Raw genomic sequence first — 23341 nt, 5'->3', positions numbered from 1 at the left:
ACTTCGCCCACGAGGTCAGTTTCGATAAGAAATGTAATTTCTGAAAGAAGTTTTGAGCGCACGTCCAGCGAAGACGACCGATCTTTTACGAAGCAGTCGCCGTCGCTGGCGACAGGGCCGAAAATTAAGATCAAACCACCTGAGCCTGAAAGTGGTGGCGAGGCTTCCAAGCCGGAAGGCCGACCGCGGGCACACTTCGCGGATACGGCGGCGGAACCGACACCCAAAAAGACAGGGGTTCGCCGTAGAGGAAGCGTGTTCGTCCGCGGGAGCCTCCTTACTGACGATGATGACGAAGAGGAGAAGAAAACCCCTCCTACAAAGGCTCCCCAGGATGACGATGCGGCGAAAAAGGCAACTCCCAGCGGCCAAGACGGGCCTCAACCAAGTGGCGGCGATGCTCTTGAACGCCTAAAACACTCAATCTCGAGCTTAGCGAGCTTTCAGATCAAGAAACCGGAAACTGACGCGGAACCCGAGAAAAAGTTGGACGTGCTAAGCGCTCCTGGCACGGGTCAAGATGCGGCTAACGTCACCGTGAAAAGGGTAGGTACCTTCGGTGCCACAGACAGTCAGAATTCGCTAGCTATTACGGACAGGACGCGAGAGCCCCAAACTTCAGTGGAGATGGGGAAGGAGCCACCGACTGCCTCCCACGAGGGTAAAGGCAAGGTCGAAAGCGCTGTCGTTATGGGTGCTTGGAGGAAACAGGACGTGGTCACTGTCTGCGACAAGTCGACCTGCATAACTCTGGATCGGGCCACCGCAACACCGTCTCAATGGATGCAACCTCAGCTGTGCCCTCAACTACCCCCGATGCCATGTAGGTGTCTGTCAGCCCTCAGTTGCCTCTCACCGTGCTCACTGTGTGCGGGAGAGGAAGACTCCCAGCTGTCCGACACGTTTATGACGCCGCGCAGCTTGACGAGTGTCACAAGTGCTTCCCAGACAATTAGTGTCGGCAGAAAATCCAGCAGGAAGTCGTCTGAAGCCGTAATGGTAACTGACGCCGAGAGCAAGGGTGGTGCCGCGGCTAAAAAGAGCAGAACTATGAAACAAGGAGAGAAGTTCAAAGGGAAAAAGTCGACAGAACGCCGGCGCAGCTCTTTGAAGATGAAGCAGGGGGCTGACGAGCTCCTCGCGAAACCTTCCGTTAATCTCGCTTCAGGCCCCGAAACTATGCATAATGTAGTTGACCTTGATAAGGGCAACGACATCGTGACAGCAATGCTGTCGGACACGCTGTTGGACGTTGGACCTGGCCAGGGTGCACCAGCCAAAAAGCAACCTGCGGCGACGAAGCGCCGAAAGGGGAGTGATGCAAAGTCAGAATTGGAATCTGAGCTCATATCACCTGCAACTGATCGTGATCGACGTCCATCCGTTGATAAGAAGCCCAGAAAAGGTTCTGCGACAAGTGAAGACCAACAAGACTACGTCGTCCTTCCCGTAGAGCCGTTACAAGAGTCCGGAGAGACAACACCCGTGGCTCGTGATGCTATGTCGCCACAAACCAAGGATGAGATGCCAGGCGAAGGTGGTGATGTAGGTACTATGATGACACAGCCCGGATACCGGGAAACTGTCGAAGGTGGTGACCTTGAAGAGGAAGATAGAAGGGCATCTGCTGCTGATAATGAACTCGTCGATGGCTATACGAAAAGGGATAGCCTTGAAGAAAGCCCTCCTGATGGGTACAGCATGAAACAGGCCCCTAGCAAAGAGGCTAGTCATGTTGATGCAGATTTAGAAGCCACTGGTTTAGATGAAGGCGGTCCGGATGTCGATTTTGGAAAGGCAGTTGATGATATTGATGTTGATCGAATTGATGACTTCGAACTCGAAGCCGCCGACGCTGAGAAACGTGCCGATGAAGAGGGCGCCAAAATTGAGCCCCTAGGGAGGGAAGAAGAGGCCTATAGGCAGGAAGCAGAGCAACCGATGCTTCAACTGCCGGAGGCTGAGGCCCAGCTGGCTGCAGTTGTCACCATTCCGTTCGAAGGCGACCGAAAATTTTGGGTCTACAAGGACAGCACGATGTCGCTATACCCAGAAAGCAAAGTCGGTGTGACCACCGCCTTTCTTTGTGCGGGATGGATTATGCTTCTCTTATATCTCAGTGAAATACATCACGGCTGGTTTGCCATTAGCAGCACAGTATCAACTTCAGAGCCATTCCCTGAATCTACACCTACTTCCACAACGTGGCCCCCTTATCCGTCTCCTGAACCTCCTGAAATCACCATGGCTCCAACACACCCACCAATGACTATAACCACCGAAGAAGCTTCCATAGAAACCAGCAATGTACCGCAAATGGATACATATTTTTGCGCCACACCACACTGCGAGAGAGAAGCACGGTATCTATCCAGCTTTCTTCTGGGCGACCCCTGCGAGAACTTTTACGAAAACATCTGCGTCAATCTTAGTAGAACGTGGCCGCAACCCTCTCCCGGCTCAGCCGTATCGACGAGCTCTATGATGGCGCAACAGATCCAGGCCATTGCAGAAGAGTATATTGCTGACAACTACAACAGTGACGTCAAGATTGCGCGAGAGCTGCTGTCTGCTTGCTTGGCGCTAGAAGAGTCGGATAACAGGCGAGTCGCGGTCGCGAGCACGGTTAACGAACTTCTCGGCGTGTCTTGGCCAATCGACCGCTCCTACGAGGCCCATCTTCCTGATGCGTGGGATGTCGCGGGGCAGCTCGCTCGGGAACTGAACTTGGAACCGCTCGCCTCTCTGTCCGTCGATGTTCATCCGGAGAAAGCGGGTGCGGCCGTTATTGGTCTCGACGAGCCCAGCCTGCTACACCGACGTGGCACCGCTGGCACCCAACTGGGCGATCTGATCACCAGCAGCGTACAAGAAGCTGTATTGCTGGTGGCACCAGGACCCGACGCCAGTGATATTTCTCGAGCTATTGTGGACACTATGCTCACTATCGGCGACCTGTGTGCGCCGCCATCCGTCAAGTACTTTGGTTCTGAGAACTATCGCCTCACACCCCTCGGAGAACTGGGTTCTGGAGTCAGGTCAATGTTGGACACTGTGTTCCTCTCCCACAGTGTTCTCGAAGATGGCACAGAAATACTCGTCAAGTCGCCTTCTTACTTCTTGAAACTGCGGGCATCGACTGTGCTTAAGCCACGTGAACTCCTAAACTACATGGGCTACCGCGTGTTCCTTCACTTCGGGGCGTTCGTCTCCTCTTCCGCGCTGGAAGAAGTGCACTCCATTTTCACGCACGGCCGCATAAATACGAGGGAGGGCACCAGGCTCGGTCTCTGTTCCCGCGAGGTTGAGCATGTCCTGCCGGCGATGTACACGCGGGCTTTCTTCAAGCACATCCGCAAGACCAGCTTCGACACCATGGCGCGCGTATGGGCCTCCAAGGTGGAACATAAGTTTCAGCGTAGCCTCTCCAGACTCCTGTGGTTCCGCGAACGCATCGGCAGTGTCTCAGACTCGGTCGACCTGCGTCTGGCCAACCACAAGCTCTCGACGAGTCGGATACAATACTTCTACCCGGCCTGGATCATGAACGACGCCAAATACCAGTTTTACGCGCACGAACTGCAACAGCGCCTGGAACGCGCGTCGAGCATGGAGGGCATAGTTAAGTACGTGCGAATTCTGCACGCGGCCCGCTTCAGTGAAAAGATGGGGCTCCTCTTCGGTGGCGCGACAGGTGCATCCTTTGGGGCGTCTATATTCGATGCGTCACCACAGTACGACATCCAGAGGAAGAGCCTCTTCGTGCCGGCAGCCGTAATCAACGTCTCGGTGCCGACCAGCGGGTCACTTTTCGCGTTACACATAGCTCGCTTCGGCGTGCGTCTTATCAGGGGCTTGGTGCCCGCACTGTATAACGACTTCGTGTTTAGCTACCAGCCTTCGGACGATGCACCGTTATTGTACACACACGACTACGATCGGCGGCTTCGGGACACGGTGAAATGCCTCGTCGGGGACTACCTCAGGGCGCCGGACATGCTCAAGAGTAGCTTCATGCGCCGAATGAGTGACGTCAGCCCTGCGGGCTTCTCGTTCCTGGAGCAGACAGTGGCGCTGATGCAATCCTTCTGGGCCTTCGAGGTGAGTGGCGAAGTGTGTTTCCGTTTCTGTGCAGTTCCCTTCAGGGCACTCACATTCATAAGGTTTTCAGTCAGCTGTACTGAGAAGACCACTTAGGCCGAACAGCTAATTAGGGCGCGCGGGTTTAAACGCCATTTCGATTTCTATACTGTGGTGGCAATACGTCTCCTCTTTGGGCGTTTCCATCCTATGCCATAAACTGATACAGAGCGGCAGGAACTTGTACATGTCAGAATCTAAGAGTTAATGTAACACCTGGAAATGGTGAGTCTAATCACAATACGTACAGTTCACGCTTAACGAAATCCTCTAATTGCGCTGATTGGCATGAAAGCATTTACAAATAAAACGCTAGACGGCATAAGGTGACAGCAAATTAGAAACAAATGATGCCCAATGCAGGTCTCGTTTGTGCTCTTTGCTGTTACCTTTCCCTCTTTGCGCTGTATTTCAACTTGCAGCGGCCGCCGATGTGGCTCATTGGTTATGGTGCTCGGCTGCTGACCCGAAGGGCTCGGGTTCGATCTCGGCCGCGGCGGTCGAATTTCGATGGAGACGAAATTCTAGAGGCCCATGTACTGTGCTATGTCAGTGCACGTTAAAAAAACCCCGGGTGGTCTAAATTTCCGGAGCCCTTCACTACGGCGTCCCTCATAGCCTTAGTCGCTCTGGGACGTTAAACCCCATAAACCAAACCAAACTTAATTGCAGCTCAAACATACTGTCATTTCGCCATCTCGGATCAAACTGAACTGCCTGCATGCCATTTGGTGAAATGTTTGGGGAGGTACATAGGAATAGATCAATCCATTCTATCCGTTTCATTTACTCTGTGGTTTCACAAGTAAAAAACGAATCGTTCTTAACTGCCGTGCTGCGGCACATACCTCTAAAGTCTACTACGAACGGCTGCCACGTGCTCAGTTTCAAAGTATTAATGTTTCCTTAATGTTGGAATGAGGACACCTCTAACCAGTTGTGTTCTTAGTAAAAATTCATTCTGTGGGCCTTTCTGTCTCTGTTGATGTTTACCCGGCAGCAGAAGGCGCATATATTGCGGAGAGAGATAGGGTAACGAATTTTCGCACCACTAGATTTCAAACTCGTGAAGTCAAGTTGTAGACAAATGGCGGAGATCCGCGCAAAAAGAAATGAGCTGCCTTAACCGCGGTTTTCTCGCGGAAGCGGGCAATAACCGACAACTGGGGCCGTATTCTGTAAGCTGTCAATTTTAAAATGGCCATTTCGCGCCCATTCGGTCCTCTGTCAGTGGTCACTTGTATATACCCGCGGCATTCAAGAGTGTGGGGCAAGTGACCAGGCCATTGGGTGGTTCCCGACCAGACCTAACCATTGCCTTCATATTGCAGCCAATGGTAACCAGTGGTAAGGTCCGGTCGCCTGCTGTTGACAGAACGCTGCGATGCGCCTCACGGTTGCCTGCATATAGCATCCAATTTCTGCCAGTGGTGAATTCCGGTCGCCAACCACCCAATGGCCGGGCCTTTGGTTTTGGTTTCTGGTTTTTGAGGAAAGGAAATGGCGCAGTATCTGTCGCACATATCTCGGCGGACACCTGAACTGCGCCGTAAGGGAACGGAGGAAGGGACGGAGGCAGGAGTGAAAGAAGAAAGAAAGAGGTGCCGTAGTGGAGGTGGTGGTGGTAAAACTTTATTTCCCACAGTAGGGGTCCTGAAGGACACTCGGCTAGGCGCCAGGTCTGCGGAATAATTTCTTTCCTCTGAACTTTTAATTCTCCTTTGTCTGCACGCGGCAGCGGTGGTGGCTCGGCTCGAGCCAGTAGGCAGGCCCGTGCAATTTCCTTTTCCTCCTTTTCCCACTCACAACAACAACAACACCGCACACGGGCGCCTCTTGCGTTTCGCCTCCATCGAAACGCGGCCGCCGCGGTCGGGTTCGAACCCGGTTACTCCAGCTCGGTAGATGAGCCCGTTTCCAATCCTGCAACAGCACGGCGTGTTATAATGTGAAGTCATATCATATCTTGTGAATGTATATCTTGGCGGGAGAGCAAGCTGTGATGGCCCTCGAGGCGAGCTTGGCAGGGTGCCAAGACGATGCGTGGTTAGTAGCAGAACGGCATGTTCCCGAAAAGTTAATTGCGTTTTCTCTCCACCTGACGCTCAATTATTCGTGTTACACATTCGTGACCATCCTTTGAGGTCTTTTAATACCTTTTCTTGGTAATAAAAGCCCCGTTTTGAGTCACATGCGCTTTGTCATAAGAACGTGGTATTCTGTATACACAGACTAACTTCAGTTTTCCCTAACTTCAGTTTGCCCTCAAAGTCATTTTAAATCATAGAGAAGGAAGGCAAAGTGGGGCCAATGCGGCCCTGTAGGGGCCAGCAGTACCAAGGACGATGTAGAAGTTGTACACAAAGAAACACAGAAAGCAGTGAAGGATAGGTGAGAATACAGCTGTCATGCTTTGCTTTCGTGTTCATCGCTCTGCGCTGTATTCAGTGTGTCCAACACTCACACCGCCACTGCGTTCTTTGGGCGCGCAGTCCTTTTTCTCACGATGGTACGGCTCTACAGCTTTATTCGAAAGTGTGACCCATGTAGCGGTGCACCTAAAGGGACACTGAGAACTGTTCCGTCCAACTTTCGTTCCTTGGAAAAATCGATTTTATTTCTTCCTCTGAGTAGGTACATGTTTGTATGGCAGCGAAAGACGCATTAGTTGCTGAGGAAACTGCATTTAAAGATTTTCCTGTCACGTGATTCAAACTCTGGAAGTTCACACCAAAAAGGACTCAGTGATTACCTTCGGGAATTGAATGAGCCTAGCCTCAGGGATCCGCGTAAAAAGGGTCTACGCACCTCTGTTTACTTGCAAAATCGACCAGTGGGTGGCGACTCCTGTATTTCATTTTTTGGCCCTTTTCTACGTTTTAAAAGCTTCCTTCTCTGCGAAAGTGACGTCTTTGTCTTTAGAGCGCAGTAACCTGTTAGTATAGGCCTAGTTCAGTTCTTCCTCTGTGTTCCTTTAAGGCATTCATAGACCGAAAAAATTGGCTGTGGCTTAGCTAAGGATATCTCGAAGCGAAAAGCTACGGCGAGGCGGAGGAGCCGCGCGTGTAGTGGATACGGTGCTGTCTTAGAAGGTTGCTTTAGAGACATGTACTGTGGCGTGCATTCCACTCGGGTGTACGCCAAGATATGGTAGACACTCATTCGCTTTCCTTAAAAGCAATTTTCTATTCATTTCATTTTCCTTAAGGCCCTTACGGCGCAGTTCTGGTATCCACCGAGATATGAGACAGGCAGGAGTCGTTTCTTTTCCATAAAACCAATTCTCTTTTCATTTTCCTTTCCTTCGGTTCGGTTCGTGTGTCCACCGAGATATGAGGGGTTCCTCACGCACTGCTTGTCTTTTATTTATTTTATTTGTGCAGCGTGTGACGTCACTCCTTTCGGGTGTACACCAAGGTATGAGAGACAGGCGTCTCCATTCCCTGAAACCGATTTTCATTTCATTTCATTTTCCTTAAGGCCCTTACGGCGCGGTTCAAGGTATCCTCCGAGATATGAGAGAGACAGGCGTCGTTTCCTTTCCATAAAACCAATTTTCTTTTCATTTTCTTTCCCTTACGGCGCGGTTCGGGTGTCCACCGTGACGTCACGCAGTTCGCGCATGCGCACCTGCGGCTTTTTCTGACGACGGGGACCACGCTAGCCTCGGTGTTGACTAGCCTATAGTGAAGCTTTTCGCTTCAAAACTATTCAAAGGTGTGGACGAAACAGGGGCAGATTTATGGGTCACTCTTGGAGGCTGAAGTCTTATTTGAGCCGCGTATTTGTTAGGTCATTTTTGCCTAAAACATTTGTAGAGCTAGGCTTAGCGCATACATCAACGAAAGCTGTAATAGATTTAGTTTAGCCATATAACCCTATAACCCTACATTCTTCCGCGTAACCTCACTTAGGTGGCGCATTCCTCCACCCTAGTCATAGCATCCTTACACGGTACTCTGGGTTCGCGTGGCAGCCAACCTCCGGCTGCGCAGTCCGTTCTCGCCAAAGCCTCATAATCCACTAGGCCTCACGTCGCCTCCTACCCTCTCTTCCCTCTCGAATTTTTAATCTCCCCCTAAACCCCGTGAAAACTCCCGTGAAAAGGAGCATGCCCTCTCTCTAATCCGTCACCTTCCCACTTTGGCAGGTGGCGGCCATTTAATTTAAGTTCAGTTTCTTTCACCAATGAATTAAAGACTTAACGGCTGACGTTGCAGATCCCACGGTATAATGCAATAGCTATATGGCTAAACAGAAGCTATAATAGCTTTCGCTGAAAAGTGGGATCAAGCATGGTTATTAAGGCGAAAGCCTTTAATTCTTCATCATTGTCGACAGAAGGCTGCCAGCAGCAGCTTGTCTGCAGAGGTGTCACGCTTTTGACGGGTGTCCACCGAGATATGTGAGGCAGTTACTGCGTAATTTCCTTTCCTCAAATACAATTTTCATTTTCTTCTTTACGGCCCCTCTTCCTTCTTTCAGTCCCACTTCCTCTCTTCTTGCACGGTGCAGTTCAGGTGTCCACCGAGATGACAGAGATTTACTGCGCCATTTCCGTTCCTCAAAAAGCATTGCGTTCAAAGGGCAAGGCATCGCGCCGAACGGGTGGTGGCGTTCCGTGGACTTCCTGGCAGCGCTACAACACGCTCTCGCGTTCCACTTTTTAAGGTCATTAATTAGCAGTTAATTAGTATTTAGTCATTAATCAATAATCAGCCATGAATTAGTAATTTGTAATTACTTAGTTATCAGTACTTAATTATGTGCGACGTAATTCAGTGGTGACATCACCAGTGCCACAGAGGCAGTCAAAGGGGTGCGGAAAACGCTTTCGTCTCTACGCACTTTAGACAGTCAAAAGTGTCCCCTGAATTTTTTTCTTCGTAAGATTCCTGCTTTAGGGGTACGGTGGAGTTGGAGGGGCGCGAATGCTGCTCCCTCCGCCTCCCTCTTAAACCCATCCCCGTGACGAGGCTGTTTCCCCAACCTACAGAGATTCAGACGTTCAGGAATGCCATAGGTGCTCCACTGTGTACATGACACACAAGCAAATCAAGGGACTTGAAAACTGTTGACGAAGACTGTACATGAACCTTGAATGACATTCGACAAAGCCGAGCATGGCGGATACATTCTGAAAGCGGATTGTCTTGTTGTTACACTTCTACTCCGTAATCTCACCAGCGTCTGCTTTCTGCATGACCCTGTAAGGAGTCGTTTTGTTTATTGCGCGAAAGGCTTCCCTGGAACTTACCCCAACTTGCTGACACGGATGTTTTGCCTCCAGGAGCTCCTGGACGTGAAGCGAGTGTGGCACTCGGACTTCCGGTTCGCCCGGCTGCCGGACCTGACCGCCGAGCAGCTGTTCTTTGTGTACTACGCGCTCGACAACTGCGAGGCTAGCGACGACGACTACCGGGCGCGCGCGTTCGAGACCCGCTTCGAGCTGCCGCCCGAGGAGCGAGTCAACTTCCCGCTCCTCCAGATGGAGGCCTTCAAGCGGGCCTTCGGCTGCCGGGGCCGAAGCCCCATGGCCACCGCGTCCCAGTGCTCCGTTGCCTTCTGAGCACTCCGGAGTCTTCCGGCTGCGTAATTGATTGCCGAAGGGTTTCATTTATTTCGTCCAAAACACTTAAATCTAATAGTGAATAGAGAGTCGTTACTCTCAGATGTTTCAGTTTGTAGTATGTTACCACTTTACCAGCAACAGTTTCGTGAACTGAAAAAAAGTATTCGGGCGTTTTTCATGTATTCTTGAAAGCGCGCATTTATTTTGCCGGAGTTGTAATGTAGTGCACCACTCACTTAATATTGCGCCTACTTCACTGTTGCTTTGGATTATTATTGTACTTTTTCTCTTCACCTTATTTAGAGCTTTAATTGCACTTGAAATACTGCCTCTCATCTTCAGTGCTTGCAATAATTTAATACATTCTCGGATTGTTTTTACCTATATATTCTATTGTATTAGCTAGTTAAATTGGCGTTATCACCCTTTCTCAGTCAATTTCGATTTTAGAACCTCCTCCTGTATATAACTTCGCGAAAAAATTGCCTGATTAATAAACCATTATAACTGTGATTCTGAGTAGGTCAAAGTTCGGCTCAAGTCTACTTTTATTCGTACACTGGCTACATATATATTCTGCTTTTGCTACGGACAACGTAAGCAGTGCTGAACATGTACCCAGCCATTCTTATATGTCAAAAACTTGGAAATATATTCTTCTTTTGCTCTGTTCTTGATATTTGCTTTGGACTGCTTTGGTTTGGTTTATTGGTTTATTGGGGTTTAACGTCTCAAAGCAACTCAGGCTATGAGAGACGCCGTAGTGAAGGGCTCCGGAAATTTCGACCACCTGGGGTTCTTTAACGTGCACTGACATCGCACAGTACTCGGGCCTCTACAATTTCGCCTTTATCGAAATTCAGCCGCCGCGGCCGGGATCGAACCCGAGTCTTTCGGGACAGCAGCCGAGCGCCGTAACCTGTTATGGCCAGGAATATAAAATCATCAAGTTAGACTTCTACTGAGGAGCTTTTACCGCTTTTGTATACCGGCCCGAGAGGCAGATGGTTTCCTGCACAGAATTCAACTTTATAATTCTATTGTCATGCCATTTCTTGTCTCAGTTACCTGTTATTCCAAGTGCTGTGATGCCGTAATGACTGCCGGGCAGTTGCTTGGGGCATGGAAATGGCTGTTGTCCGTCCTTGGGTGGTCCGGTCGCTTGTATTTAACCTTAGTTTGTGCACTTTGTATTTACATGCCAGCTACACTATCACCGTTCCGAAAATATGCCTTCGCATATATGACGGTAAAATATTGAAGTTCGTGCCAAAAGAATGTGAAGCTTTTACTATTGTTTCGGCGTTGGGTGGGGGTGTGTTATATGCGGAACAAATGTTCATCCTGATGTTTTAAGGCAAAAGTCTTTAATGGCTCATACTGTCGTTCGTTAACAAAGCGTGTCAAACGCGTTTAACTCTGGAACTAAAAAGGTAGAAAAGCAATATGGTTGCTTCTGATAGAGGAGGAAAAAATGAACCTAGAAGCAAAGTTCGATGGCTCTAGATTAATTATAGGCAAAAATGTCGAAATTGTGTCGATATAGCGCGGACGTCGATATTGCCACGGGAATGGTGTGACGTCACATCCACCGGAAGTCGTCACGGCAAAGTAAAAATTGTCACAGAACGGTCGGAAAAAAACGTAGATTTGTGTCAAATTAGATGGAAAGATCCCCGAAAGATGTATAATTTGGGTATCGATGTAGCCACGGGAACGGTTTGACCTCACATCCACCCGAAGTCGTCACGGTATAGTGTGCTAAAGGGTTGAGACCCTTTAGTTGCCAAAGTGTCCTCACAGTTTTTTGACACCAATGTACCCTCAGATCTCTACCACGTGCCGCTGAAGGGCACTACGTGAATCGTGTGAAAGTACAAAAGTTCAAGTTGTCAAGGCAGATTCAACCTTTAATAGCTTCAGATCAAGAATCCGTAACATGAAGATCATCGCCGCGTTAAATGCGCGGCGCCTTGTCTTGTATCAGCAACGTGTGTGGTTATATGTAAACAGAGAAAAGTAGGAGAGCATACATGGGGCACAGCTAAACACGCACAGATTTGCAGGGCTCGTGTGCGCGAGCCTGCGTTAAAAACGGTATAGGAAATGTGTAGACAATGCTACTCGGTAAGATACACTGCGAACGTTGTGTGTCTGTGTGTGTCGTGTTGGAGTTTGTGAGTGTACATGAACTGGCTGATGGCAGAGGAAAGCCAAGAGTGCAGACCTCGCGTTGCTCGTATATTAAGGCAGGCAGACGGGGAGCAGTGAGCAATATTGTGTGCACTCGTAATACAGCGAGCAGAGCAACTCGAAACGTTTTTCTTCAGAGTACGGAACTCTTCTGAGGGCCGAACAGCAAGTTCTGGGTTCTTATATAGATGTATAACAGTTCTTAAGAGACCCGTCCACTCATGTACAAAAGATGACCTGCGAGCTGCCGCTCATCGACTTCAAGTCTGAACACTGGGAACCAACGCCTGCGAGGTCAACTATTTCTAGCCCTAATTCGACGACACAAACAACGCAAATATAGCGCGGTGCGACACTTGATGTCTAGTGCCGTCTTTTCTTTGCCCTGTTACGTGTCGTCAAATCATTGCTAGAAAATGCCTCTTCACAGCGGTAACCAACTATACCAACCTGCACTCGTTCGAAACTGTCGCTTTTCAAAATCTTGCACAGGGCGACCTTAGTCTGTGAAGTTACGTTAAAGGTAGTACATGCGGGTGAAGTGAAGGGTAGTCAGAGAGCCAAGGAACAACATTGAAACCGAATTAAAAGTAGTAGGCTGGAGTCTACGAAGGATAGTGCTAGTTCTTCCGACATTCAACAACGTGCTCTCAGGGGAAGCCCTTTCTTAATAGGGGCGTAAACTGCAACAATACTGCAAACGTTCTGTTTCGCACCCTAATGAATTTAGAAAAACACCCTGTAGCATGCAATATTCTCTTCATGCTGCTTGTGTGGTCATTTGTGACACAGTCCATAGGTCTAGCCAAACTTTCCATTGCCACCTTGCATCGCTCTCACTGACTGCACACGTGGCGAAATCCTGGAGACAGCTACTGAAATATTTTGCAAAGTCAAGTAACATGCGTTGAAAGCCTCTTCAAACTGTCTCAGAGGCACCTGGGTAGCACTGCGCAAACCGCGAGTGCAGTAGCTGAGGCACAGGGCAGATCGACATATTCGTGTCGCTAGTGCACTAGTAACCTCTTACTCTACTACCCATCCCTTGAGTACAGTTTAAGATGGATGCCTTGTCCCAATAGGCACCTCACAGTTTGCTTCACTCTACCGTGTCACTGATGACAAGACAGGCGTGAGAGACTCCAACGCTGGCAGAGCTTGTCACCCTTCCGTCCACATAAGTCGTGCAGTGTTTTACCCTCAGCTGGCATTGTTCAGTGCAGTGAGAAAGGTCTGTGACCACTGCGACATTCATCGCTGACGTCGATCCAAAGAAAGGCTGAGAAGTTTTAGGTCTCGCAAGCGTAGATCAAAAAGGTCGGCGAAAACTGAGTCGTTAGAAAAGAATTCTAGAACTACCGCCTCACTGCCTAATCAGTTCGAAAGGCGACGAGATCACAGTGCGGTGACGAGATCATTTTTGTAAAGAAAGGCAGTACTGGTTCACACGAATGATTCGCAAGCCCAGAAGTGTCATTGACCACTCAGTGAACGCTCAAGTTACCAATAGGTGTCTCCACTCCTGTAAGAGTAGTGGTGGTTCACAGGAACTCTGGCCCGCAGGATCACACTTATTGGTCAGACGTCCGGATTAAAGCAACCCATGAAAACAAGGCGTTCACAGGCGAAAAGCTGTCGCGAGAACTGCCAGCCTTTCGTATCTGACGCATCTGCCTGAGAACAGGCAGCGTCGTCGACGTGCGAGCGCGCTCGTGACGTTGCATTCGCACTCGCTACCGTCATCGCGTTTGTGAGCGCGGATCAAGGGGTGCAGTGACTCCGTCTGGCACACCTGCTGGACAGCCGAGACGCTGAGCGTGATGTCCATCACCCTCGTGACGCGCACACACCGCCATGTCAGTCCTGACGTCTTAGCACACAGAGGCTTCAATGGGCAAACAGCCTCTTTCCGGCCAGTTTCTGCGACTCGCAGGCGACACCCGCGGCAGCAAGAACGTCTCTTTCAGCTGCTCCTGCGGCGAGTCGCATACAGTCTGAGGCACGACGCAGACCGAGAGCCATCCTCACGTGGTCACACACCGTGAGAACGGGTGCGGACTGACACCTTCTCACTTCTTGCACCACAGCCCGAAGACCCGGACGCAGAGCGCGAGGCAGATGACCTCGATGACCCAGAGGCCGATGACGCCGTAGCACACGAGCAAGTGGATGAGCGAGAAGGTGTACACCGTCTTGTCGCAGTAGTTGTTGGGCTCTCGCAGCAGCGGCTCGTAGCGGGGCCGGTAGATGTGCAGCACCCAGTAGTTGCCCATGCCGAACCAGACGAGCAGGAAGATGGTGAGCGCGTACTCGGTGATCTTGGTCGAGGTGGAGGACCACAGCTCGTCGATGTCGCCGTCGGCCAGCGCGTCGTCGAGCCGCTCGTAGCGGTGCCGCCTCATCTGGTGGTAGAGCAGTGTGCCCACTTTGATGAGGCCGAAGGCGCCGCCGATGAGCAAGTACAGCGGGATGTTGGGCTCCTTGGGGCACTCCTGCAGGTACTGGACACCTGCGGTGGCAAGAACGGAATCCAATCAATCAATCAATCAATCAATCAATCAATCAATCAATCAATCAATCAATCAATCAATCAATCAATCAATCAATAAATAAATAAATAAATAAATAAATAAATAAATAAATAAATAAATAAATAAATAAATAAATAAATAAATAAATAAATAAATAAATAAATAAATAAATCAATCAATCAATCAATCAAACTTCGTCTAAGAATGTCTGTAAGGCTATCCAATGTTTGGTCATCTTCACGGTTAATGCTAAGCAGTGTAGGCGACCACTGATCTCGCTTTTAACTCCATTTTGTGACCAAGTGTGATTTGCATCTGGAACAGCCATGGTGCCGATTTTGTTTCTTGCCGGGGGTAATTAATTACCGCCTGTTCCTCAAGGAAAGTTCCTGGACTTGGTGCGAGATTAAAGTTGAATATTCACCTTATAAATGCGTAACATAATTCAGTAAAGTGGCGCTTAGCAGCAGTGCTTCATTTGAGCGAAACTGCATTATTTTCAAACCACTCGATGTAACCCACGCATAGCGCTTTGAAGTTAGTCCAAGTATCCAAGCAGCAGAGTTAGTTTTTACAACTTTAATCCTGCTACTACTCAATAGCGGTATAGTACGGCCTTGCTTGTAGCAACCTCCAGTGGACTGGCAATTATGGCAGGATGGTTCATTGATTAACTAGAGGCAAAGCAGCGCACCGAACAAGAGCGACAGAAAGTCAGTGCGTGTGTTGTGATTATTTCTGTCATACTTGTTCTTTGCGCTGCTTCGTCTCTTCTTAATTAACCTCCAGTAGATGAAATAAAGCTACGATGAGTAGCATTGTAATTTTGTCCACGATTATCTTACAGATGACGAAACCACTGTTTGAGGGCGCTAAGCACTCGCACAGAAAACGATGCAGCAGCCATAGAGCACTGAATTTTTTGTCGACCATCACCTTTTACCTTGCATGGAGTAGCCTGACATTCAGTACTTCCTCAAAAGCGATATAATTCTATTTCCCGATTGACGAATAATTAGCACCCATTAGGAAAGGTGGTTAAGACACACAGGTGCAGTCAAAAGTAAATGGAAGGCAGTATTCACGAAAAAATTTAATCATTGGCCCCCCCAATTCATGCATCCTTGAATACATATGTGCAGCCTGATTGTGATTTTGCGCGCTGTGCACCAACAAGCATGGACCACTGTGCTTTAGATTTAAAGAAATTAAATTTTTTTGACGAAGTCGCCTTCCATTTACTTTTGACGGCGAGTGTACATAGTGAAAGCGAATGAGTACAGATTTCACTGCACGAAAAATTACCCGTGTCGCCGCTTTCACCCCTCAGACAATTGTAATGTTTCTACCCGTGCACTCCACTAACGTATAGCCGTGTGAAAACATTTCAGGTCACAAAGATGTTAAACAATCATTAATAAATATCGATTTCTCATTGCAAGCTGGACCAATTCTCGGCTGAATGTGCAGTGTATAACTAAAACAATCACCACGTCTGTTTGCTTACGAAGCGAGCAACAGTGTCTTAACAATCGAAGTTTGCTGTAGCTCCTTATAATGTGATGCATCGGCCCTTAGCAACAAACTTATTTATTGCCCACACTGCAGTGTGCTGAAGCAAAACAATTTGTGGGACACTTAAGCCCCGCCTTAAGGTAAGACGCAATATCATTATTGACTATCTTCAGTGTCCTGGGGTCCTCTTTGCATTTCACTTCACCGACACATTCACTTTCGGACAAGACATACAAGGCCTCCCTTTAACCAAGTTTAAAGAAAGTGGAACGAAACTTTCTTTTGATTCCAGTTACTTTAATTTATATTGTTACATGCCATAATAATGTTTGGGTTAAGTTTTTACATTATATTCACTATGTGAAGCTTTAATCACATGGCAACATGCCGCTCCACGTGTGACGACACTACCTTGTTTTTTACCATTCCGCATTTTCTATCAGGCCGACGCCTGGTTCTCCGCTGAACGAAGGCCTTAACACTGTCGGAATATACGGCCACTTTATAGATCACATTGTCGTGATCTTCCAAAGGAACATCTAAATACGTCATATCAAAGTCGTATTGGACACCTTGTTTACGTAATGCTCCAAGCTCCTCGCTTTAGGTCAACTGTACTCAACTAACACTTCTAGTATAAATTTTATAGGTTAAAACCACTTTCCCCCAGAGAAAGATGACAGTTGTAAATGCCTAAAAGTTTGCTGTCTTCGAATTTTTCATCGCAATCCTGGAATATGAAAATCATATGTGATAAGCTTAAATGAAACCCTCACGGGAGGGTGATTCAATTAGGTACCCTTCCTAGTCTCGTTGATTTTTACAAATGTAGCAAAAGTCCGCGAAAACGAAGGTCACATTTTGTATTTCAAAGCAACACTACCCCACAGAAGCTGGTACTTGCCACTTTACTTACCTATTATCATCATCAGCAGGGGCAGAATTGAGAACAACGCCAGAAGCACAGTCACCACCACTGCAAGAGAAACAGTAGGGCGCATCAATTGGGCGATTCAATTTCGCATAGTAAGAATTCGTAAACATCTACGTGACTTCAAGGTTAACTAAACAAAGAAGTTCAATTCTACTTATAACCTAGGCAATTATGGTCTAACGTAATGATTTCAGCTTGCTTTTTGCGACATTTTAAAGATGTTCACTGCGTCGGGCTTCACTGCAGTACAGATTTCTTTTCTTTTATAGCTGGATTGCAGGGAAGTACATCAAATATTTTTGTTTTGAATAAACTTTATTATCCAGTCGTGCTAACATCTTCTTCGAAGGAACGCGATAACAGTCACAGCTGAATAGTAAAATAATTTGCATCGTTGAAGTCACTAGCTGCATCTGGTGGGCGACACGTGAACTAATGGCTTGCCTAGAATGGCTTGCCTAATGGCTTGCACATGAACACTCAGCAGTTCTTATGGTTGGCCGCTGAGGCGAGCATTGCGCCCAGATGCAGCCCATTTGAAAAAAAAAAAAAAGAGTAACGGAGGCAAATCTAACGTGTTTGCTCGAGACAAGAGGCCGAGAGAGAAAAAGATATGGGAGAGTGGCTGGTTGGTTGAGGAAACTTCTAATTTCAACGCTTCGCCTCTTCACAAATTATACTGGAAGAGCTTCTTGGCGTGCATAGCCGCAAAATATGGAATACTGTCCTTGAAGAGCAAAAAGAAAAACCGGCCTCTTCTCCTTCATAAAAAAAAAAGACCATTATACGCAATAATCAGGATTATTTTCAGATTCGCATTTTATTTAATGTTGAAAAATTCTTGAATAGTCTCGTGGTTCCTAGTTAACTGTTATTTCCAGAAATTGGACCGAATGGAGGCTGTGTTTACTATCCTTTTTTTTCTATTTTTGCACTTGGTGATGTATCTTTGTCTCGCGCGCTTCTGGTGGCGTACTTTGTTTAGATGTGATTTTTATGCCTGTAAAGCTATTCTAATTCCTTGTTTTTCCCGTTCCCGCGTAGGTTATCCGTGGTTACGCACTGTATGGGCCCGACATAGCGAACTTGATGACACCCGCATGCATGTATTACCGGTCTGCGCTTTTTATATGTACAAAATACTAAATTACAAAAGAAAAAGAACAGCGGATCGAGATTGTCTTAGGTAAGCTGTTTGCAGTTGTGCGAATGGCCCAAAGATTGTAGCTCGAAATTCTTAACATTGTAACGCTTGGACGATGGACAGCGGTCTCGATCGTTCTGTGGCCAAAGGAAACATTTCGCGGTGAAAGAAAATTACTGAGACCCGAACGCTATTGTGCGGCACAGCTTGATAGCTACGGAGTGTGAAAGTTAGAGTGCCTTGAAGTGCCCTTAGGTGCCGTTCTCTTTTCCTTGAACTGCCTCGGGAACAAAAGATCTGCAAAAGATAGACCGGCACAGGGCTGAAAACGAGGGCCATTGCGAGGTAAAGAAAGCAGCCACAGCGGGAGCTCTACTTAGTGTCTTGCATTCACAGCGTTCAGGTAGTACCACGAAAGCAAATTATCACAATTCTCTGAAAACAGAGGATCGCATTCTGCAAACGTACGCAGTATTCTGCATGCTCGAAAGTTGCGGCTGTAACAGTGGGCAATAACTTTTTTTTCAGGCATGCATACATTCACGTTATGACGTATGGGCTCGTTCATAACTTGGACAAATTGCGTGGTATATTCTGTTTCGGTTAACCATCGCACGTCCGTCCATATGCTGAAAAAGTAAGGCATCAAAAAGTCAGCGATGTACAGTGTTTCCCAAAGCACAAACTCGTACTGTTGACGCCGGTAACTAGCTGCCTCCGGAGCTTGTCGGCATTAAAATAAATGCGGTAGGAGGCCGGGTCTTTCATTATTTAAGGCTGTCAATGTATCGCGAATGTCGCGATAGCGGGGTGTCCGAAGAACGCTTTGTCTCACTTATCCAGGCCCCCGCCTCTTCCTTATACATGGCCCTGTCTAAAGCAGGCCAACAGAAGCATATTTGGAGGAATATGATGTCTGTCATTGCCACTGGGAGATCGGCTGGTCAATAGCAACTCTTTCCTTGAATCTGTGTCCTGCTGACTGCAGCCTTTGTGTGAAGGGCTATATTTTTATATAATGCCCAGGCAACCACCACGCGAAGCTGCATTCGGTACGTCCAAAATGCAGTTTTGCCCGGTCTTCCACGTTCTCTAAAAAAAAAAAAAATTCAGGGGGAGGGGGGGGGGATCTAATTTACTCATCGTGTACGTTATTCAATACGGATTTTTCTTTCGAAAGCCGCGAAAAATATTTGCGTGTTGTCTGTTCGGGTGGATTGTGCGCCAATTTGGATATTATTCAAGCGGTAAAATGCAATTCAAAGATGATTAGTTAATTGAAATTAACTAACCAATATTTGATTTTTTGTTTTAAACAAACGTATTGCACGACGGAATTGAAGGTCGTCAACATCGTAGTTGAACTTAGTTATTAAAACGTTAGAATAGGCATTGTGGCTCAAGATATCGATCGTCGAAAACGCATCTTTAAAAGCTCGTTATGTTGGCTTTCCCAGGTTGTACTTCGAGCTAATGGCGTTGATTAAATTTTTATTGAAAATAAATACTTACGCAGTTCATGTTTGTATGGCTGAAAAAAATGTTTACGTTGCTTTCATGATGGCCCCAAGGGCAGCGACACCATTTGATGAGTCCGCCCCGTGGGAAAGCCAAATTACAAGGTCTCCGAACCCCTTTTTAATACTCGGTATTTGGAAAGTCTAAAAAATAAATTCAGCTTTCAATGTTGACGGCTTTCTATTTCGCAATATAATATTTGGTTTTAAATTTAAAAATCAAAACGTTGATTAGCTAACTCAGTCAAATAATCATCTGCCAAGTGCGCTTGATCGCGTATATAATGGCCGTCTTCCTGTAGAATTCTTGTGTTTAATCCTCCAAAGAAGAAAATAGAAAAAAATAGAATCCCAGGAAAGCGTGAACATGACGTAGTTGTACAACCGAGATTCGCAGACCGCATCGAAGTGCACCTTTAACATCATTTAAAAGAAAATCCGGATGAAATATTTTTACAGGCCCGGTCTATCAATCCCTAATTCCGTATGAGGATAAGGCATATTCTGCGGTTGATGACGTGGGATTTGACATGAACGGGAAGGGGGGTCACAGGAAACAACTGTGTTTTATTGCACATTTCTTCAGATGTTGCATTCCCATAATAACCTTGCGAAAAAATGCAGCGTAGTGGCCTATAAAGGTTCCCAAGAGTGGAACCTAATGGCTGTAAGGAACAAGTTGGACGACCAGTAGCCATAGACAACAATGAAAACGTTGGACGATGGTGGAGCCCAATGAGGTTTGCGAATCTGACCCCAGGTACAGAACTGTAAAAAATTCTAGTTATCAAAAAGCGATGTATGCTGTCGCTGCAGCCCATCTTCGTCCAATAAATATACCTGTCTGTGATGTCAGCAAACCCCATACTGCACTTTATCCTCTCGCTGCTACTGCATCCTGTTTTTTTGTTCTATATTGTTCGTCCCGCACAAAATTTTAACACCCTGCTCTGCATTAATGGCGCCTTAAATTCGACTTCATTTTCTCTGCCGCTGAAGCGAGCGCAGTCATTCGACATTAGTTTGCAGTTCCCGATTGTTCCTAAAAAACAATCAGAGTATGACTCTCACTGAGTGCATAGCCGGGTTCCGCCAGAAGAAAGGACGAAGCTATTCAGGCAGAGGGAGGAGAAAAAAAAAAACGGTGAGGTACGACGAAAGTAAGCGCCACAATCGAAGAGGAGAAGTCGAGACGCAGCAGTCGTGTGTGCAGCGGTGCTCTGCATGGTACCTGCATACCATTATGAAGAAATCCAACAGCCACAGAAATTGAGGAGAACTGAGGGGGACGTCTCAAATTTTTTCTCTATTTGAGGTGCCGATCAGCAACGCAATTCAAGGAAATAGAGGTTTGGTTTGGGCGGGGGGTTTAGCGTCCCAAAGCGCCTCAGGCTATGAGGGACGCCGCAGCGAAAGGCTCTGAAAATTTCGGCCACCTGGTGCTCTTTAACGTGGGCTGGCATCGCACAGCACACGGGCCTCCAGCATTTCGCCTCCATCGAAATGAGAGCGCCGCGGTTGGGATCGAACCCGCGTCTTTCGGGTCAGCAGCCCAGGGCCATAACTACTGAACCACCATGGCAGCTTTGGAATAAAGGGAATTAGAAAACAAGGAACACCCCATTTCTCTATAAGTACTGTCACCATGCCTATTCTTGTCTCTATCAATCCTTGTTTCTTTTCCTTATCCTTGTCTGCTAAATGGCTGAAGCAGTTTTGTATTAAGACAGCAAATTACTCACTGGCATCCACCCAAGCACAGCCATACGGCTCCAAAGGAAAGCTATACAGTTTCCGAAGAAACTTCGTTGTTAAAGAAAAATTAAAGAAAAATTGAAAGATAATCCATTTTTGTTACCTTTCTCGGGCGTAATGCAGTAGGCAGTTGCCTGCTTTAACGTTTCCCAATAACCCTATTTTCTTAGCTTGTTTCTTTTTTTTCGATGCACATGATTTAATGACGCCCGGAGGCGTACCTTTGATCGCTCGACCTGCGCAGTCATGACATATTTATTTCAACAGCGTGCTTCTGAAGTTTACCGACTATTAGCAGGCATACCCAGATCGCTTGAACCCTTTTTTTTTTCTTCGAGAAGAAAAGAGCTGCCCGAACTCCAAGCTGGAGACACGTCGTCTTGAGCCGTTTGTTGGCTTTCTAGTTAAATAACTCTTCCAAACATAACCACTCGGTTAGAGCACCCATACACAAGGAATTATTTTTTTAATCGCTCTTCTTCGCCAAAGTAACTGCCTGCCTACATCGTGTGCGTTGCAAGCGAGATGCGAGTACATTTTACGACGCTGGAGGCCGGCACGTATTACCCACACAGCCGAGTAGTAAAACTCAACGCCCCATAAATGGCGCACGTGCGGTAGTTATGTACAATTACGTTCTTGCCCCCTTTTCGGGCCGAACGGAGAAGGCGAAAGTGAGGAAGTCAATGCCAAGGACACTTTGCGAGGGTTCGCCCTGTCATTGCCATGGCGACAGGCACACATTTCATCGCTTTCTCGGTCACTGGCTTCGAGGCCTAACGTAGCCGGCAATTTCCAGCGCGAATGTTTTTCCAATAGCCTTACTTTCTTTGCTTGCTTCCTTCCGAGGCACTGGAATTAACTAAGCGAGCGTCTGCACGTATACGTGCATGCATTTGAGAAGGGCGTGCCCTTTGGAAGGTCGTACGGGGGTCAATGAATGGGACTTCTTCGTGCAAAGGACGTGAGGTGTCGCATCACCCCGGCTGTGGCAGCTAGCTCTGCGGTTGTGGTATTTCGCTGTTGAACACGAGATCAGTTGTTGTAATTCAGTTATGCGTAATACTTGATTATTTTCATTTTCATTTTTATTATATCGTTATCCTCCACCGCATCGGCTGACTGATCCCTGGTGTAGCGGGAATGTGGCGTAACTTTAACCATGGGTGAAAAGCAATAGGAATCAAAGTGAAATGGAATAAGAACGAAACAGGTATACCATCACGAGATTGACCAAGGCGGCAGTATTTCAATCTAGACGAAACTCGGGAAAGACGATGGGTTGAGATTTCGTTCCATATGGGAGATTCTAGGATGGCTAAGATTAAAGCCGAGATCCCAACTGCGTTTTAAACTTTGTCATTATGTAACCTCGCGATGTTAAAACGCACATTGTTTTTCTTTTGAGATAGCGTAGCTTGAAGCTGGCACTGCTGCGGTACAGGTAAATGCACGTAGACGAGTTCAGTCGCAACCTGAAAGCTCTATTGAGACTGACTCAGGGAGCCAGTTACGCGCCTTTACTTTCCTCAAAATCGAATTTCAATGGAGGCGAAATTCTAGAGGCCCGTGTACTGTGCGATGTCAGTGCACGTTAAAGAATTACAGTTGGTCGAAATTTCCGGAGCCCTTCACTACGGCGTCCCTCATAGCGTGAGTCGCTTTTGGACGTTAACCAAACCAACCATCAAAATAAACCAAACCAAACCATCAAAACGAACGGAGTCTAAACCTTGCGCTGGTTCTGAGAAAAGGAAAGGCTCATAACTGCCTCAACTCGTAGGTGGACGCTACCGCCTACTAACAGCGCGACTGCGGTATGCACTGACCCAGTGAGCTAGTTACACTTGTTACTCAGAGGCTTCACACAGACGGGCACCGCTGAAATCCGGGGAGTGCAGCTAGAAGCGCTTTCGCACAAAAATGACAAGAGAAATAAATACGAACGATCCATTACACTCACTTTATTAATGTCAAGCCTGTTTCACGATCAGCTGTAGGACGCGCTTACACAATGCCAGGAAGCAGAAGCAGCCGCAC

The 23341-nt window shown here is 47.5% G+C and overlaps 2 protein-coding genes across 3 annotated transcripts in view; one reads left to right on the top strand and one right to left on the bottom strand.

Annotated features, from left to right (window-relative positions):
* The first annotated feature begins 3779 nt into the window (after window positions 1-3779).
* LOC149372301 (uncharacterized) lies at window positions 3780-10225 on the top strand. Its single transcript, XM_089586055.1, has 2 exons — window positions 3780-4101; window positions 9431-10225. The coding sequence occupies exons 1-2, from the start codon at window positions 3997-3999 to the stop codon at window positions 9707-9709; spliced, it is 384 nt and encodes a 127-aa protein (XP_089442181.1). The 5' UTR covers window positions 3780-3996; the 3' UTR covers window positions 9710-10225.
* A 1376-nt stretch (window positions 10226-11601) lies between these two features.
* Window positions 11602-23341, bottom strand: part of LOC149372299 (uncharacterized) — a 172676-nt gene continuing 160936 nt past the window's right edge. For both annotated transcript variants that reach the window (XM_089566751.1, XM_089566752.1), the window contains 2 exons: window positions 16868-16927; window positions 11602-14414 (listed from right to left, as the gene is read on the bottom strand). In XM_089566751.1, coding sequence (XP_089422877.1) covers window positions 13975-14414; window positions 16868-16927 — 500 coding nt within the window. In that variant the 3' untranslated portion in view covers window positions 11602-13974. The remainder of the gene's footprint in view (window positions 14415-16867; window positions 16928-23341) is intronic.

This window comes from Amblyomma mixtum, chromosome 1, assembly GCF_055824585.1.
Source record: "Amblyomma mixtum isolate Tamu chromosome 1, ASM5582458v1, whole genome shotgun sequence".
In the NCBI taxonomy this organism is placed as follows: Eukaryota; Metazoa; Arthropoda; class Arachnida; order Ixodida; family Ixodidae; genus Amblyomma; species Amblyomma mixtum.
Note: the sequence above shows the minus strand (reverse complement) of the source record. Positions and strands in the feature narration are given on the sequence as shown.

Coding starts and splice junctions, on each gene's coding strand:
- LOC149372301 (XM_089586055.1), top strand. CDS start 3,997: ATGCTCAAGAGTAGCTTCATGCGCCGAATGAGTGACGTCAGCCCTGCG. Junction 4,102..9,430: donor AATCCTTCTGGGCCTTCGAG/GTGAGTGGCGAA, acceptor TTTTGCCTCCAG/GAGCTCCTGGACGTGAAGCG.